Source organism: Mustela erminea, chromosome 19 (assembly GCF_009829155.1).
Source record: "Mustela erminea isolate mMusErm1 chromosome 19, mMusErm1.Pri, whole genome shotgun sequence".
NCBI lineage: Eukaryota > Metazoa > Chordata > Mammalia > Carnivora > Mustelidae > Mustela > Mustela erminea.
This window is the reverse complement of record NC_045632.1, coordinates 15808747-15826338: the sequence shown is the minus strand read 5'-3', so window position 1 is coordinate 15826338 and position 17592 is coordinate 15808747. Positions and strand designations below refer to the sequence as shown.

Sequence of the window (17592 nt, the reverse complement as noted above, 5' to 3'; positions counted from 1 at the left end):
AACCCCATCAGGTCCCCCCACCCGCACTGCCCTGGGCTGCTCTGCCCAGCGCGGCTGGAAGACGACCCCAGACACAGCCCCACCCGATCGCGACCCTCCAGAGCCCGACCAGCCACACACCGGCCCCCCACAGCGGGTCCCGCACGCCGCCTCGGCGCGGAATCGCTGTGGGACCCATAGAGTCTTCCCCTCTCTGAACCTGCTTTCCGCGTCTGGACGCAGGAGACACAGACACGGAGCAGGCGCACCGACGTGGGCTGAAACTTTATTTGCCATTCCCGAACCCCAGCGCCCCCAGCCCCTCGGGGTGGGGGGGTCTCAGAAGATCTTCACGGAATCCAGCTGCAAGTCCCCGCCCACCTCCAAGAGGCGCACGCGCGCCGGCGGGATCCGGTAGCGGAAGTGGTGGTACTCCGAGTCGCCGACCACCGCCTGCGGGGACGCGGGGTGGCGCTGGAGTGCCCGAGGCCGCCTGCGGGGGCGGGGGTCCCTCCCGACACCCACCCGCGCCGTGTGCCTGCCGCGCCCACTGGCAGCGGGGACCGGCCCGCGGGCGCGTGTTTCTCGGCCTGTCTCCCGACTCAGCCTTGCCCCTGCTCCAGAGCCTCGGTCTCGCCTTGTCGGGGAGAAAACCGGGGCCCCGCTGCCCGCCTAGGGGACACCCGCCCTCTGAGCACTTGGCTCTTGCGCGCTGGTCCTTGTCGCTGCCGCACCCCGGACTGCTGACACTAGTGGGGATGCACCAGGGGAAGAAGAGGGACGCGGAAACCACCCCCGCCCCCCCAGCTTGGCTAGGCTTCTGCCCCCTCCACCAACAGCCTCCCTGGCTTCCACGCCCGTGGGTAGCGGGGACCCACCTTGAAGCCTTCTTCCGTGGCAATGAGGAGCACATCGAAAGGTTGCCCGTGCTGGAAGGGAATTCCTGAGCCGCGCTCCTCTCGGCCCCAAGTGCCCTGCTCCAATGTGTTGAAGACCACAGCGGACTCATCAAGGCGCGGATTGAAGTGAAGGGCGGCCTCACTCCCTGGGGCCTCGCTGCACAGCAGGTTCACATAGAACCTGATAGATGAGGGGAAAAGGGGCCTGACTCACCGTTGCCAGAGCACATACAAATTTAAAAGACCTGGAATGTCACACATCATAGAAGGAGGGCTGTGCACTGGTGGCCAGGACCAGGATTACAGGGCATCCAAAACCTTATAGGGACCCTGGACACAACCACCTGCAGGAGGGTCACAGTACTATTGCTTGGGTCCCCCTCATTTCCAAAGCTTGGAAGAGTTGCCATGAATCATGGTGCCAATGGCCAGGGTGCTCCCCATTCCTAGAGGTGAGGAGCAATACCACAGATCCCCTTATTCCCGGCACCACAGATTCCCAGATATCCCACAATTCCCGAACCAGGACCTGAGGACTGATTGCTTGGGTTTCCCAGATGCTCGGGGCCCCTCCAGATCACTGGACATGTTTCCAGAGTTCCTGGGAATTCAGACTGGAGTCACAGGAACTGCAGGTAGGAATCCCAAGACTGCCCTGGATCCCCAGATTCCCAGGAAACATAGGCACCCCAGCTTGTACACAGCCATGGACAAATCAGTGAAGACATGAGATTCCAGAAAGTCAGTGACGCCCTGGGGATTCCAAGACCCTGGTGGACATAGGTGGCTCCAGAGTCCTGGAGTCTGGGCTGGAAAGACGTCAGTTCGTCCCACCCTTACCACATGGGCCTGGGGTCTCACCTGCCAGCCTTTTCTGGGATGACACCACGGATCCTCATAACAGTTCCCACTCGGATGCCCTCAGGAAGCGAGGTCTTGTGGGGCACGTTCTGCAGGACCAGCGGGGGTGTCCAAGGGAACCAGGGATGCACGTGACAGAGACAGATAGGTCAGCCCCAGGGAAAAAACGGTCAGGACCCACATCAGCAGAATCGCTGAGAAAAAAGGCCACAGATTGAAAGGAGAGAGAGAGCCAGAGCCAGACAGAGGTGGGGACAGAAACACAGAATCCGCAGAACAAACAGAAGAATCCAAGAGCGGATGGAAGTGTTGGGTTTGGTCAACCTGAAAGACACAGCCCAGAAACCTCCTAGCACACCCCAACACCCCCTTTCTCCTTTCAAACAGGGGACCTCAGGCGGGCCCAGCCCCTCCCCTATTCCCGATCAGCCTTGAGTCCAAGACCCCCAGCCCCAGGGCCCCGAGGCACTCACAGAACTCCCTGCCATGGCTGGGACAGTGGGGCAGACAATGGCGCTGGTGGGAATGGCTGCTGGGTCCTTAAATAAAAGTGGGGCGTGGCAGGCTAAGCTGACTCACCCCGCCCTTTTCCACACCCACCACCCACACCTGGCACAGACCCTAGCCCTGGGGCCACCTGGCCCAGAACCTTCTTTCTGGAGCTCCTGCCTTCCCTCCATTCCCGAGGGTTCCCAGGTGCGCTGCCCCCTCTCCTCTCAGCTAATGATGATGAAAACAGCTCCTAAGGAAATACGGGGAACAGAGGGGACTGGGTGAGCCACCACTCATCTAGTCCTGTCTTCCTGCTGCTTGACAGCAAGAAAAGAGGGTTTTGCCCATTTTGTCTTGGGAGACTTGGCCCTGAGAGGCCCCGCCGGGGTCTGGGTTTCCGGGCCCTCCTCCCAGGCTGGGACCTGCTGCCCAGGGCTGAGGCTACAGCCCTGACAGAGACATGCCCGTTAAGGCCCCTGACCCTGGCCTCAACCACAGCCCTGGGAGAGGGGCTCTGAGGGGCCCCGGGTTCACCTGATGGGTGGTGCTGCGACCCTGGGGCCTAGAGCGGTGCCTGGCACATAGGAAGGGCTCTGCGAATGCAGGGGAGAGAAGGAATGAAAAAGGCCCTGTGCCATTTCGGAGCCTGTGCAGACAGGACTTGCTTGCACTCTCAGCTTGAGTCCAGCCTCTGGGGGAAATGGTCACCCCCATTCTACTACCAAGGACACTGAAGCTCAGGGAGGGGAAGCCTTTTGCCCAAACCTGCAGGCTGGTGCTACCACGTCACCATGGCTCTGCCTTTCTTCTGACTGGGCAGTTTGTGTCTGGCATCCTCTGTCCCTGTGAGTCAGTGCCCTAGTCCCCCTCCTGGGCCCTCTGGTTCCCATACTCTCTCCCAGGTGTCCCTCTCTGCCTCTATCCTCTAAAGCTCTATCTTGTGACGCCTGGGTGGCTCAGTCAGTTCAGTGTCTCAACTGCTGATTTCACTCGGGTCATGATCTCAGGGTGGTGAGATTGAGCCCAGTATAGGACTCGTGACTGGCCAGAACCTGCTTAAGATTTGCTCTCTCCCACAGCCCTCCCTGCTCAAATAAGTTAATGAATGAATAAATGAACAAATGAATCAATCCGTCTATCCATCTATCTATCTATCTACCTACCTATCTATCTATCTATCTATCTACCTACCTACCTATCTATCTCTGTAGTGTTGCATCTCCCCGAACTGCTGCCACTCTCCCAGCTAGCGCTCAGGTCTAGGGAGCACAGGGCACCCACACCCAGACCCAGCTGGAGGAGAACACCATGGAGCCTTCTTCCTCCCAGGTCCCACAGCCCAAGACTCCAGAAGAGGAATCCAGGATAGGACATGGGGGGAGGGCAGAGGGAGAATGCTGAAAGATGCTTCTGGGAGGCAGGGAAGAGGCAGGGTGAGGCAGCTATACAGAAACCCCTCCTAGCAGCCCAGCAGCCCTCCCCCCACGTGCACCACCCCACTCCCATCCCCCACTCCTGCCCCACCCCATAGGGGGAAGAACCCTGGGGCAGAGGACAGAATGGAAAGTTTGGGTGGAGACAACCAGACTCAGAACCTGATCCACCACCTGACTGCCCCCCCAGGCTTCCCAGACTCTCCATCCCCCACCACATGAGGCAGCCAGGTGGGGGCACAGTCTGGGAGCCAAGGCCTCAGAGAGTGAGGCTGGGCAGTTGTGTTGGGCCTGGTGGGGATGGCAGAAGCACCCCTATTTTGCAGAGCAGAACACTGAGGCCTGGAGAGGAGCAGCTTCTCATCCTAGGCCACACAGCAAGGTGGGTGGGGTTAGGGCTGGGTCGGAGGCCTGGGTGTGGCCCAGGACTGGGCATCAGGACTTCCAGAAGAGGGCACAGGGGGCCTGAGGCTTGAGACCCAGCCCCTGATCAGGTCCCAGAATGATGGCCAGGGTGAGGTATCCTCTCTCTTGGCCTCCTTCTCTGGGGTTCCTGGTGCCAGCGACTCAGCCTTCTCCTGAGCTCTTCCTCTGGCTGGATATTGCTTCATACGCTGCCAGCCTGCAAGTCCCAACGCGACTTTGCTGTTTGGCTAAATGTTGGCATTCGATCTCTTATCACCGTGATCACCGGCTCCTTTCTCAGAACTCAGAGATGCGCAACCTTGCCAGCCCCTATTTTCCGGCATCCATATTCTTCATATCAGTTCTGGAGTATCTTCTGGAATATTTTTTTTTTCTTTTCATTTCCAAGGAGTACCGAATGTGTAATTTCCCAATACTCTTCCTTTTTCCTGAGCTACACTCTGCTGTCCTACAATCTACCAGGTGTCACAGAATGATGATGACTTTCGACAAACGTGTAGATGGGAGCACCCACCAGCCCCATTGAGACTCCTCGAGCCCCAGAGACAGCCAAGCCCCCTTCTGCCTGCCCAGTTCAGCTGGCAGGCTGGGGAACTAAAGGGGTGGCCAGCAGGCTGAGTGGGCTGAACTCAGCCTCCTTCGGGACAGAAGTCGGGGTGCACAAAAAGGAGCTCACTGTGCCCGCTCGGTCATGGGCATGGAAGGTCCCAGGCTTTGCCCTCGTCAGCTGGTTGGGGGCTTTGGCTTGTTCACGGGGAAGATCACACAGGGCTGCTTTGGGTTTGGAATGGAACATTCCAATGAGGAAAAGAGCACCTTGATAGTCTATTTCTTTTTTTTTTTTTAAGATTTCATTTATTTATTTGACACACAGAGATCACAAGTAGGTGGAAAGGCAGGCAGAGAGAGAGGAAGAAGCAGGCTCCCTACTGAGCAGAGAGTCAGACTTTATCCCAGGACCTTGAGACTATGACCTGAGCCGAAGGCAGAGGCTTTAACCCACTGAGCCACCCAGGCACCCCATAGTCTATTTCTTAAGCCCGAAAATCAGCCCAAGTCTCAGGTTGTATTTATACACGGAGTAAATGTCACCAAACCCTCCCTGCAGAGTGGAGGGAGCATGTCCTTTTGCTTCCACTGATAATCTGTGTTCAGTAAACTCTCTTCAGTACTCTAAGCTGCAAGTGGGATTTTACCATGTGGTAAGTCTTTCCACTGTCAAATGCATTCTTCCAAGTCGTAAGTAATTGTTGTACATATCCATGCCTGAGGTGGAAATCCACTGGTTCTTCTTTCTCCTCCTCTTCTTCCATCTCTCCTCCCACCCTTCCTTCCTTTCCTTTGTTGATGGATTGGGTCCTCCAGCCATCAGGTGGGTAGCATCAGGCAGCAGGTGCTGCCTCTGGAGGGTGGGGAGCTGGGGTGGCGGTAGTGGGGGAGGGGCTGCTGCTCCACGCTGTTGAGGAGGGTGATGGTGAGAAGGTGAAGAGGGTGGTCCGCAGGACCTGGGGTGCAGCTGCGCGCAAACGGGCAGCTGAGCCCTGGAAGCTCTGCCCCACCAGGAAAGGAGGTACCTGGGGGAGTGACCACAGTGTGGGTGTCTTCCATCACTTTCAGGAGAGAGAGTTCCAGCATGGAAAGGAAAAGATCAGGGACCTGACTGGCAGTGTCTGCCTGAACTCATGGTTTCATGAAGACTTTTTTTTGAGGGCGCCTGGGTGGCTCAGTGGGTTAAGCCTCTGCCTTCGGCTCGGGTCATGATCTCGGGGTACTGGGATCGAGTCCCACATCGGGCTCTCTGCTCGGCAGGGAGCCTGCTTCCTCCTCTCTCTCTCTGCCTGCCTCTATGCCTACTTATGATCTCTCTCTGTCAAATAAATAAATCTTTAAAAATAAAAAGACTTTTTTTTGAGGGGGGAGGAGGTGCATAGGACAGCAGGGGACATGTGTCTCCTTTAAAATTTTTTATTTTGGAAAAAAATAAATAATGTTTTAAAATTATGTTGGGGCACCTGGGTGGCTCATTTGGTGAAGCAACAGACTCTTGATTTCCACTCAGGTCATGACCTCAAGGTTTGTGGGATCAAGCCCCCCCTCAGGCTCCGTGTTTGGTGGGGAGTCTGCTTGAGATTCTCTCTCCATCTCTCTCCCTACCCACACTCTAAATACATTTGCCTGGGTGGCTCAGTGGGCTAAGCCTCTGCCTTCGGCTGGAGTAGTTATCTCAGGGTCCTGGGATGGAGCCTCGCATTGGGCTCTCTGCTTAGCGGGGAGCCTGCCTCCTCCTCTCTCTCTCTGCCTGCTGCTCTGCTTACTTGTGATCTCTCTCTCTGTCAAATAAATAAAACCTTAAAAAGAATTTTTTTCCAATGTTGAAATACAAGAATATAAAGTTACCATGTTACCTTTTTTTCTTTTTTTGTAAGGCAGACACTTAACCGACTGAGCCAGCCAGGCGCACACCAACTTTTTTTAAGGATATGGTTCAAAGCGCAAGTTATCCTGTAGCTGTCCCCCACCCCCATCCGGCTCCAGAACTCCCGGCATCCCGCAAACCTGAAACTGGGCACCCACAAGACACTCACTCCCCATCCCCACAGCACCTGGTGCACCCCCCCCCCACCCCGCCTTCTGATTTCTGTCTCATGAACTTGACTACTCCGCAGACCAGGTGGGCGCTTTAACCTCCCACTTGATTCCTGATAACAGGCAAGAAAAAGTCCCTCCTGAGAGATACTGGCCGTGATCCAGCGGGAGAGTCACGTTCTTATCGTCACCTTGAGACCTAGAGAATTCTATGCCAACGGGCCCTGGGAAAGTAATTCCTCTCTTCCTTTACCCGCCCCACAGAGCAGATTAAGTACTTCTGCACAATTAGCTCGTTGCCTAACTTAATATAAAAGCACCGAAGAACTTAATATAAAAGCACGGTGGGGGCACCTGGGTGGCTCAGGTCATGTTCTCAGGGTCTTGGGATCGAGCCCTGCCTCCGGCTCTCTGCTCAGCGGGAAGCCTGCTTCCCTCTCTCTCTCTGCCTGCCTCTCTGCCTACTTGTGATCTCTCTCTCTCTCGTGTCAAATAAATAAAATCTTAAAAAAAAGAAAAAAAAAAAGCACAGCGGTTTGGCCATTTCTTTGAGGCTTCTGTTTCCTAAGCGGGACTCACGGGTCCTGAACAACTCACCTAACCGCGTGTGGGTTTCTCTCATCCACCTGATACCTCAGTTCGGCTGTCGCGCCCGGAGGAAGGCAGAGGCCCGGTGTTGCCGGCCCTGCAATGTATACACCTATGTCTGGAGTCCTGCGGCCCCCACCTTGGGCCCCAGACAAGGCGCGGGAGCCGGGACACTGCCCTCATCTTGGTTCCTGTGGACCGGTGCCTTTCTCTACCAAAGAAGGTTGCAGAAATGGCTGTCTCCAGGGCTCAAATAGGGCGTGCCAGGGACAGCTTCCTGTGTCGGTGAAGGAGGAAGCGTTCACGGACCCGGGGTACAGACCCTGGACCCGACAGGTCCAGGTCGTCGTGAGGGACGCCCACAGGCAGTTCCACAACAGTGAGAGCCCTGCACCACAATAATGGAGCTATGAGTCTGCTCTGACTTGCCCTGACGTACTCTGATATACCCTGACCTACTCTGACGTACTCTGGCCTACCCCGACGTACTCTGACGTACCCTGACGTACCCCGACGTACCGTGACGTACTCTGACGTACACTGACGTACCCCGACGTACTCTGACGTACCCCGACATAGCCCGATGTATTGTCATACCCTGACGTACTCTGGCATACCCTGTGAAAAATACCACCGACCTCAGGACCATTTATAAAACCAATTTTTAAAAAAATTTTTTTTAAAGATTTTATTTATTTATTTGACACAGAGAGATCACAAGTAGGCAGAGAGGCAGGCAGAGAGAGAGAGAGGAGGAAGCAGACTCCCTGCTGAGCAGAGAGCCTGATGCGGGTCTCGATCCCAGAACCCTGAGATCATGACCTGAGCCGAAGGCAGCGGCTTAATCCACTGAGCCACCCAGGCGCCCCTATAAAACCAATTATAAGAAATAAATTTATTGGGGGTGGGTCAGTTGCTTGTCTGCCTTCGGCTCAGGTCATGATCCCAGAGTCCTGGGATCCAGCCACCCCACCCTTGGGCTCCCTGCTCGGTTGGGAGCCTTCTTCTCTCCCTCTGCTGATCACCCTCCTTGTGCTCTCTCTGTGTCAAATAAATAAAATCTTTAAAAAGTTTTTTAAATTTCTCATGGTTCTGGAGCCTGGAAAGTCCATGATCAAGTACATTGACCAGTATATTAGGTGTCTGGTGAGAACCAGCTTCTTGGTTCATAGATGGTTTTCTTTTCTTTTTTTTTTTTTAATAATTTTTTTTATTTTATTTTTTTAAGATTTTATTTATTTATTTGATAGAGAGAGATCACAAGTAGATGGAGAGGCAGGCAGAGAGAGAGAGAGAGATGGAAGCAGGCTCCCTGCTGAGTAGAGAGCCCGATGCGGGACTCGATCCCAGGACCCTGAGATCATGACCTGAGCCGAAGGCAGCGGTTTAACCCACTGAGCCACCCAGGCGCCCCCATAGATGGTTTTCTTCTGGCTATGTCCTCATATGGCTGAGGGGGGAAGGAGCTCTCTGGGGTCCTTTTGCAAGAGCACCAAAGCCCTCATGAGGGCTCGGCCTTCAAGACATCATCCTTACAAAGGCCCCAATTCCAAATACCATCCCACTGGTGATGGGGTTTCAGCCTAGGAATGCAGGAGGGGGACACACAGTCTACAGCAGATGTGAAGGATGAACTGACAGGATTTGGTGAAGATGATGACATTGGCAGAATTTCCAAGCGCTTCCCACAAAAATGCTAACTAATGACAAAGGACAAATGGGTGACATTCTGGTGGGGAACCCTGGAACCTGCCAGTGGGGAATGTGCCACTAGGGACATGATCCAAGTCAATTCACCTGCCAGAAGACATGGGGTGGTGACGGGCAGCTAGACAGGATATACGCGGGGTCACTTCTGTGGGTCTTCTGTGGAAAGTGCATAACTGGAATCTAGTGACCAGGATACATTGACCTCCAACCTTCCCAAGCGTCATGATGCTGAAAGACAAAGGGAGACAAGGGAGCCAATCCAGATGCCACGAAGAGACCTGACACCAAATCAACACCAGGTTCTAAATTTCTACCCCCACCTGCACACCCAGGTCCTGCGGACCACCCTCTTCTGAGCAAGGTCCTCACCAGCTCCCTCTGCTACCAGCATGGAGCAGAAGCCCCTCCCCCCACTACCGCCACCCCAGCTCCCCACCCACCAGAGGCAGCACCTGCTGCCCCACTCGATGGCTGGAGGACCCAATCCATCAGCTAAGGAAATGAAAGGAAGGAAAAGAGGGAGGAGAGACGGAAGAAGAGGAGAAAGAAGAACCAGTGATTTCCACCTCAGGCTCAGACATGTACAATTACTAACCATCCGGAAGAATGCACTTGAGAGTGGAAAGACTTACCACTGAACCCATGGTAAAATCCCACGTGCAGCTTAGAGTACTGAACACAGTTTATCAATGGAAGGAAACAGGACAGAAACTGCCTCCCTTCCTAGGGAGGGGCGGGTGAAATTTACTCCGTGTGTAACGTAAATACCACCTGAGGCTTGGGCTGATTTCCGGGCTTAAGAATAGACTATCAAGGTGTTCTTTTCCTTGTTGGAATGTTCCATTCCAAACCCAAAGCAGCCCTGTGTGATATTCCCTGTGAACAAGCCAAAGCCCCCAACCAGCTGACGAGGGCAAAGCCTGGGACCTTCCATGCCCATGCCCACGGCGGGCACAGTGAGCTCCTTTTTATGCACCCGACTTCTGTACCGAAGGAGGGTGAGTTCAGCCCACTCAGCCTGCTGGCCACCCCTCTAATTCCACATCATGCCAGCTGAACTGGGCAGGCGGAGGGGGGCTGGCTGTCTCTGGGGCTCTAGGAGTCTCAATGGGGCTGGTGGGTGCTCCCATCTACACGTTTGTCAAAAGTCATCATCATTCTGTGACACCCGGTAGATTGTAGGACAGCAGAGTGTAGCTAAGGAAAAAGGAAGAGTGTTGGGAAATTACACATTCGGTACTCCTTGGAAATGAAAAAAAAATGCTCCAGAAGATACTGATATGAAGAATATGGATGCCGGAAAATAGGGGCCGGCAAGGTTGCACATCTCTGAGTTCTGAGAAAGGAGCCGGTGATCACGGTGATAAGAGATCGAATGCCAACATTTAGCCAAACAGCAAAGTCGCGTTGGGACTTGCAGGCTGGCAGCGTATGAAGCAATATCCAGCCAGAGGAAGAGCTCAGGAGAAGGCTGAGTCGCTGGCACCAGGAGCCCCAGAGAAGGAGGCCAAAAGAGTGGACACCCCGCCCTGGCCATCATTCTGGGACCCGATCAGGGGCTGAGTCTCAAGCCTCAGGCCCCCTGTGCCCTCTTCTGGAAGTCCTGATGCCCAGTCCTGGGCCACACCCAGGCCTCCGGCCCAGCCCCCACCCCACCCACCCTACTGTGTGGCCTAGGATGAGAGGTTGCCCCTCTCCAGGCCTCAGTGTTCTGCTCTGCAAAATGGGGGTGCTTCTGCCATCCCCACCAGGCCCAACACAACTGCCCAGCCTCACTCTCTGAGGCCTTGGCTCCCAGACTGTGCCCCCACCTGGCTGCCTCATGTGGTGGGGGATGGAGAGTCTGGGAAGCCTGGGGGGGCAGTCAGGTGGTGGATCAGGTTCTGAGTCTGGTTGTCTCCACCCAAACTTTCCATTCTGTCCTCTGCCCCAGGGTTCTTCCCCCTATGGGGTGGGGCAGGAGTGGGGGATGGGAGTGGGGTGGTGCACGTGGGGGGAGGGCTGCTGGGCTGCTAGGAGGGGTTTCTGTATAGCTGCCTCACCCTGCCTCTTCCCTGCCTCCCAGAAGCATCTTTCAGCATTCTCCCTCTGCCCTCCCCCCATGTCCTATCCTGGATTCCTCTTCTGGAGTCTTGGGCTGTGGGACCTGGGAGGAAGAAGGCTCCATGGTGTTCTCCTCCAGCTGGGTCTGGGTGTGGGTGCCCTGTGCTCCCTAGACCTGAGCGCTAGCTGGGAGAGTGGCAGCAGTTCGGGGAGATGCAACACTACAGAGATAGATAAGTAGATAGATAGATAGATAGACGGATTGATTCATTTGTTCATTTATTCATTCATTAACTTATTTGAGCAGCGAGGGGCTGTGGGAGAGAGAGAATCTTAAGCAGATTCTGGCCAGTCACGAGTCGTATACTGGGCTCAATCTCACCACCCTGAGATCATGACCCGAGTGAAATCAGCAGTTGAGACACTGAACCGACTGAGCCACCCAGGCGTCACAAGACAGAGCTTTAGAGGCTAGAGGCAGACAGGGACACCTGGGAGAGAGTTTGGGAACCAGAGGGCCCAGGAGGGGGACTAGGGCACTGACTCACAGGGACGGAAAATGCCAGACACAAAATGGCCAAGAGGAGGAAAGGCAGAGCCACAGTGGCTACATGGTAGCACCCAGCCTGCAGCTTTGGGCAAAGGACCTCCCCTCCCTGAGCCTCAGTGTCCATGGTGGTAGAATAGAGATGACTGTCACCCCCAGAGCCTGGGCTTCAGCTGAGAGTGCAAGCAGGTCCCGTGTGCACAGGCGTGCCCTGAGGCCTCTGAAATGGCACAGAGCCTTTTTCATTCCTTCTCTCCCCTGCATTCACAGAGCCCTTCCTGTGTGCCAGGCATCTCTCTAGGCCCCCCAGGGTCGCAGCACCACCCATCAGGTGAACCCGGGGCCCCTCAGAGCCCCTCTCCCAGGGCTGTGGTTGAGGCCAGGGTCAGGGGCCCAAATGGGCATGTCCCTGTCAGGGCTGCAGCCTCAGCCCTGGGCAGCAGGTCCCAGCCTGGGAGGAGGGCCCGGAAACCCAGACCCCGGCGGGGCCTCTCAGGGCCAAGTCTCCCAAGACAAAATGGGCAAAACCCTCTTTTCTTGCTGTCAAGCAGCAGGAAGACAGGACTAGATGAGTGGTGGCTCACCCAGTCCCCTCTGTTCCCTGTATTTCCTTAGGAGCTGTTTTCATCATTATTAGCTGAAAGGAGAGGGGGCAGCGCACCTGGGAACCCTCAGGAATGGAGGGAAGGCAGAAAGAAGGTTCTGGGGCCAGGTGGCCCCAGGGCTAGGGTCTGTGCCAGGTGTGGGTGGTGGGTGTGGAAATGGGGAGGGGGTGAGTCAGCTTGGCCTGCCACGCCCCACTTTTATTTAAGGACCCAGCAGCCATCCCCACCAGCGCCATTGTCTGCCCCACTGTCCCAGCCATGGCAGGGAGTTCTGTGAGTGCCTCAGGGCCTTAGGGCTGGGGGTCTTGGACTCAAGGCTGATCGGGAATAGGGGAGGGGCTGGGCCTGCCTGAGGTCTCCTGTTTGAAAGGAAAAAGGGGGTGTTGGGGTGTGCTAAGAGGTATTTGGGCTGTAGCTCTTGGGTTGACCCAACCCAACCCAATGTTCCCATCTGCTCTTGGATTCTCTGTTCTGTGGATTCTCTGTGCTTCTGTCCCCACCTCTGCCTCGCTCTGGCTCTCTCTCTCGTTTCTCTCTGTGGTCTGTCTTCTCAGTGATTCTGCTGGTGTGGGTCCTGACCGTTTTCTCCCTGGGGCTGACCCATCTGTCTCTGTCATGTGTGTCCCTGGTTCTCTTGGATCTCCCCGCCACTGGTCCTGCAGAACGTGCCCCACAAGACCTCGCTTCCTGAGGGCATCCGAGTAGGAACTGTTATGAGGATCCGTGGTGTCATCCCAGAAAAGGCTGGCAGGTGAGACCGCAGGCCCACGTGGTAAGGGTGAGACAAGCTGACCTGACTCTTTCCAGTCCAGAATCAAGGGAGCCAGAGCCACCTCTGTCCACCAGGGTCTCGGAATCCCCAGGGCGTCACTGACTTTCTGGAACCTCATGTCTTCACTGCTTTATCCATGGCTGTGTACAAGCTGGGGTGCAAATGTGTCCTGGGAATCTGGCGGATCCAAGGTAGTCTCAGGGTTCCTCCTTGTAGTCCTGTGACTCCCAGTCTGAGTCCCCAGGAACTCTGTGAATATGTCCTGTGATCTGGAGGTGCCCCGAGCATCTAGGAAACCCAAGACGTCCTGGTTTGGTAACTGTGGGATTTCTGGGAATCTATGGTGCCAGGAATAATGGGGTCCGTGGTATTGTTCTTAGCCCTTAAGAATGGGGAGCGCCCTGGCCATTGGCACCATGATTCATGGCAACTCTTAGAAGCTTTGGAAATGAGGGGGACCTTAGCTATAGCACTGTGATCTTCGTGTAAGTGGATGTGTGTCCAGGGTCCCCACAAGTTTTTGGATGCCCTGAAATTAGTTGTAGCCACCAGTCCACAGTCCTCCTCCTGTGGTTTTAACATTCTCAGTTCTCAGTAAATTTGTATGTCCTGCCCCCGAGAGTCCCGTCCATCGGTTCTTGATCTTCATTTGGTGGTTCTAAGGCCTCTGACGGTATATCTCTCACCGCCCCCCACCCGCAACTACCAGGTTCTATGTGAACCTGCTGTGCAGCGAGGCCCCAGGGAGTGAGGCCGCCCTGCATTTCAATCCCCGCCTGGATCAATCCACGGTGGTCTTCAACACCCTGGAGCAGGGCACCTGGGGCCAAGAGGAGCGCGGCTCAGGCATTCCCTTCCAGCACGGGCAGCCTTTCGAAGTGTTCCTTATTGCCACGGAAGAAGGCTTCAAGGTGGGTCCCCGCTACCCACGGGCGTGGAAGCCAGGGAGGCTGCTGGTGGAGGCGGCAGAGTTGTGGCCATGGGGAGCCACGGGCAGGAGTTTTCCGCGTCCCTCTTCTTCCCCTGGTGCATCCCCACTAGTGTCAGCAGTCCGGGGTGCGGCAGCGACAAGGACCAGCGCGCAAGAGCCAAGTGCTCAGAGGGCGGGTGTCCCCTAGGCGGGCAGCGGGGTTCCGGTTTTCTCCCCGACAGGGCGAGACCGAGGCTCTGGAGCAGGGGCAAGGCTGGGTCGGGAGACAGGCCGAGAAACACGCGCCCGCGGGCCGGTCCCCGCTGCCAGTGGGCGCGGCAGGCACACGGCGCGGGTGGGTGTCGGGAGGGACCCCCGCCCCCGCAGGCGGCCTCGGGCACTCCAGCGCCACCCCGCGTCCCCGCAGGCGGTGGTCGGCGACTCGGAGTACCACCACTTCCGCTACCGGATCCCGCCGGCGCGCGTGCGCCTCTTGGAGGTGGGCGGGGACCTGCAGCTGGATTCCGTGAAGATCTTCTGAGACCCCCCCACCCCGAGGGGCTGGGGGCGCTGGGGTTCGGGAATGGCAAATAAAGTTTCAGCCCACGTCGGTGCGCCTGCTCCGTGTCTGTGTCTCCTGCGTCCAGACGCGGAAAGCAGGTTCAGAGAGGGGAAGACTCTAAGGGTCCCACAGCGATTCCGCGCCGAGGCGGGGTGCGGGACCCGCTGTGGGGGGCCGGTGTGTGGCTGGTCGGGCTCTGGAGGGTCGCGATCGGGTGGAGCTGTGTCTGGGGTCGTCTTCCAGCCGCGCTGGGCAGAGCAGCCCAGGGCAGTGCGGATGGGGGGACCTGATGGGGTTCGGAGCGGGCGCAAGCTCCGCCTGGCGCCCGGTCTGCGGAGCAACGGGGGCTCGGTGTGCGTGCATCTGCACACAGGGGTTGCGAGTCCCCGCACGCCTGGTCCCTTGGAGAGCCCGAGCTGGCGGCTACGCGGCCTGGGACCGGTGTGGGTGCGGGGAGCCGGCTGGCGCGGGGTGGGGCCGCACAGCGCACGGGGCGTCGCCGGCTTACCAGCTGTCCCAGAGTCGGGACTGGCCCCCGCCCGTGCGCCCCGGGGCAGACGCGCACTGGAGCGGCATCTCCCCGCGGAGCGGACAGGGGACAGGACGATCGGGCTTCTGGGTCCCCGCTGCGGGCACGCGCCCCATTCCCACGCTTCTTCCACCTGGGTTCCTGGAGCACGCCGGCCGCCGGCCACGGACTCCCTGCCCGAGTAGCAACTGGGTGGGGTCGGGGTAGTTTGCGTCCTCACACAGTCGCCCAGTTGCCCCCGCCGCTAGGTGGTGGTTTTCTAGTCGTTGGGCTGTCTGGGTCTCCACTCTGGGGCGGCCTTGCCCCTCAACCGCGGGATGGAGCTCCGGCCCGGCATACTGCGTTCCAGCGGGGGATGTTGGCCTAGGGTTCCGAGCTCGGGACAGTCCGGAGCCCGCGCCAAGGGTGACAGGCCTCCCACTTCCTGGCCTGCTCGGTCTGTGCTGTCTTCACAAGTGTTGTTCTCACAAGCATATGCGCAGTTAAGTTCAGACTGCTCCCGACCTCACATGAAGCAGAGGATAGATAGAGTCTGAGCCTTTTAAGGACCCATTTTCTGCCCCTCAAGATCCTTTGGGGTAAATCACCCCACTATCGAGCCCTTGAGACCTTAACCCTGGGTGGCCTGTGTAAGGAAGGGTCCCCTCTCGCAGTTGCAGAGCGACGAAATCTGAATTCCCTGGTTCCCTGGGGCTCGTTGTTGAATGACTTAGTATTTATTTTTATTGACATGTCAAGTACTTGTAATTAACAAAAATTCCTGACTCTTCTATGAAGGCCCACTTAGGTATGTGAATAAAAATCAATTTCAAAAAAAAAAAAGCACAAAAATCTGTGTAGAGATAACACATATGTGTGGAACAAATTTCAAACGTATACAGTGGAAAAAGAGAGCAGTCATTGGCACTTTAAAGGTGGTGGGGGTCCTTGGATTAGATGGTGTGATCCATCCCTCTTCAGTTTCAAAAAATTTTTATTTTATGAAACTTCAACAGATTTTTTTTTTTTTTTAAGTAGGCTCCACTACTGTCGTGGAGCCCAATGCTGGTTTGAACTCAGAGCCCTATCAAGACCCGAGCTGAAATAAAAAATCAGTTGCATAACCCACTGAGCCACCCAGGCACCCTACCACTGTTTTTTGTTTTTTTTTTTTTTTTTGACACATCAGCCATCTAGAAGGCTATTGTTTAATTTCCACATATTTATAGATTTCCTAATTTTTTTTTAATGGTTGGTTTCCAACTCAGTTCCATTAAGGTTGGAGAATATACTTGGTTTGATTTCAATTTGTGTAAATTTATTATGACTTATTTTATGGCCTTATTTTATGATCTAGTGTGGAGAATTTTCCAAATGTACTTGACAATAGTGTGTGTTCTGCTTTTGTTAGGTGGAAAGTTACCTGGTAGTTCAGACTGGTTGATCACGTCTATGTCTTTTCCATCCTTACGAATTTCTGTCTGGTTGTTCTGTCAATTAGAGAGAGGGGTGTTGCAACTTGTCCTCTTTGTCTCTAGTACAATTTCTTCAAGCAGTCTCCTTGCCCAATATGGGGCTTGAACTCATGACCCTGAGATCAAGAGTTACATGCACTACTCACTGAGCCAGTCAGGCACGCCTCTAGCTCAATTTATTATTTTTATTTTTTTAAAAATATTATTTATTTATTTGATAGAGAGAGAGAGAGAGTGCCAGTCCATATTCGAGCTAAAAGAGAGGCAGTGGGGGAGGGAGAGTGAGAGAGCATCTGAAGCCGACTCCAAGCTGAGGACCAGTTGGACTGTGGCTGGAACCCTCCACGGTGACCTATCTTTTCTCATTCTTTTACTTTCAGCTTATTGGTGTCAAAGATCTAAAGTGTGTCTTTTGGGGCGCCTGGATGGCTCAATGATTAAGCGTCTGCCTTCAGTTCCATCAAGATCCCAGAGTCCTGGGATCGAGCCTTGCATCGGGCTCCCTGCTTGCTGGGAAGCGTGCTTCTTCCTTTCCCACTCCCCCCGCTTATGTTCCCTCTCTCACTATGCCTTTCTCTGTCAAATAAATAAATAAAATCTTTTTTAAAATTAAAAAAAAAATAAAGTGTGTCTTTTATAGACAACATTTACTGGATCTTGCTCTCTAATTCAGTCTGACAGTATGTTACTAATGGATTGCTTCATAATCAATTACCCCATAACTTAGCACTGTAACATTTTAATGATCTTACACAGTTTCTGAAGTTAGGATCCAGGAGTGGCTTTCACAGGTGGTTGTGGCTCTGATTTTTCCACAGAGTTGTGTTCAAACTGTCTGTGGAGTTACAGTCATTAGAAGGAAGCTTTTGAGGACGCCTGGGTGGCTCAGCTGCTTAAGGATCTGCCTTTGGCTTAGGTCACCATCCTAAGGTCCTGGAGTTGAGTCCTGTGTTGGGCTCTCTCCTTAGTGAGGAGTCTGCTTCCCTTTCTGCCTGTCACTCCCCCTCTCTTTCTCTGTCAAATAAATAAAATCTGAAAAAAAGAAAGAAAGAAAGAGAAAGGAAGAAAGAAAGAAAGAAAATTTCATAAACTCTGGCTGTGGCCAAACCCATTGCCCAGCTGAGTAGGGCTCCCAGGCTAAGAATAGGTTGTCCATTTTTAAATAGCTAAAAATAATAAAAAGAATATTTCCTCAC

At 54.9% G+C, this 17592-nt stretch overlaps 2 protein-coding genes across 6 annotated transcripts; one reads left to right on the top strand and one right to left on the bottom strand.

The window, feature by feature from the left end:
• Positions 1–249: 249 nt before the first annotated feature.
• LOC116580196 (galectin-7-like) lies at positions 250–2263 on the bottom strand. Its single transcript, XM_032326305.1, has 4 exons — positions 2213–2263; positions 1740–1828; positions 858–1059; positions 250–432 (listed from the first exon to the last, which is right to left on the bottom strand). Exons 1-4 carry the CDS (start codon positions 2225–2227, stop codon positions 319–321), a joined length of 420 nt encoding a protein of 139 aa, XP_032182196.1. The 5' UTR covers positions 2228–2263; the 3' UTR covers positions 250–318.
• Positions 2264–12387: 10124 nt separating this feature from the next.
• On the top strand, positions 12388–14461 carry LOC116579579 (galectin-7-like). Of its 5 annotated transcripts, none has more exons than XM_032325109.1 (4): positions 12388–12442; positions 12832–12920; positions 13651–13852; positions 14279–14461. In XM_032325109.1, exons 1-4 carry the CDS (start codon positions 12428–12430, stop codon positions 14390–14392), a joined length of 420 nt encoding a protein of 139 aa, XP_032181000.1. In that variant the 5' UTR covers positions 12388–12427; the 3' UTR covers positions 14393–14461. The 5 variants fall into 5 exon arrangements, with proteins under 5 accessions (XP_032181000.1, XP_032181001.1, XP_032181002.1 ...); XM_032325110.1 differs by having other exon boundaries at positions 12392–12442; positions 12724–12920; XM_032325111.1 differs by lacking the exon at positions 12832–12920 and adding an exon at positions 12977–13132 and having other exon boundaries at positions 12411–12442.
• Positions 14462–17592: the final 3131 nt, after the last annotated feature.

Coding starts and splice junctions, on each gene's coding strand:
- LOC116579579 (XM_032325109.1), top strand. Junction 12,921..13,650: donor ATCCCAGAAAAGGCTGGCAG/GTGAGACCGCAG, acceptor CGCAACTACCAG/GTTCTATGTGAACCTGCTGT. Junction 13,853..14,278: donor CCACGGAAGAAGGCTTCAAG/GTGGGTCCCCGC, acceptor GCGTCCCCGCAG/GCGGTGGTCGGCGACTCGGA.
- LOC116580196 (XM_032326305.1), bottom strand. Junction 1,060..1,739: donor ATCCCAGAAAAGGCTGGCAG/GTGAGACCCCAG, acceptor CTCATCTATCAG/GTTCTATGTGAACCTGCTGT. Junction 433..857: donor CCACGGAAGAAGGCTTCAAG/GTGGGTCCCCGC, acceptor GCGTCCCCGCAG/GCGGTGGTCGGCGACTCGGA.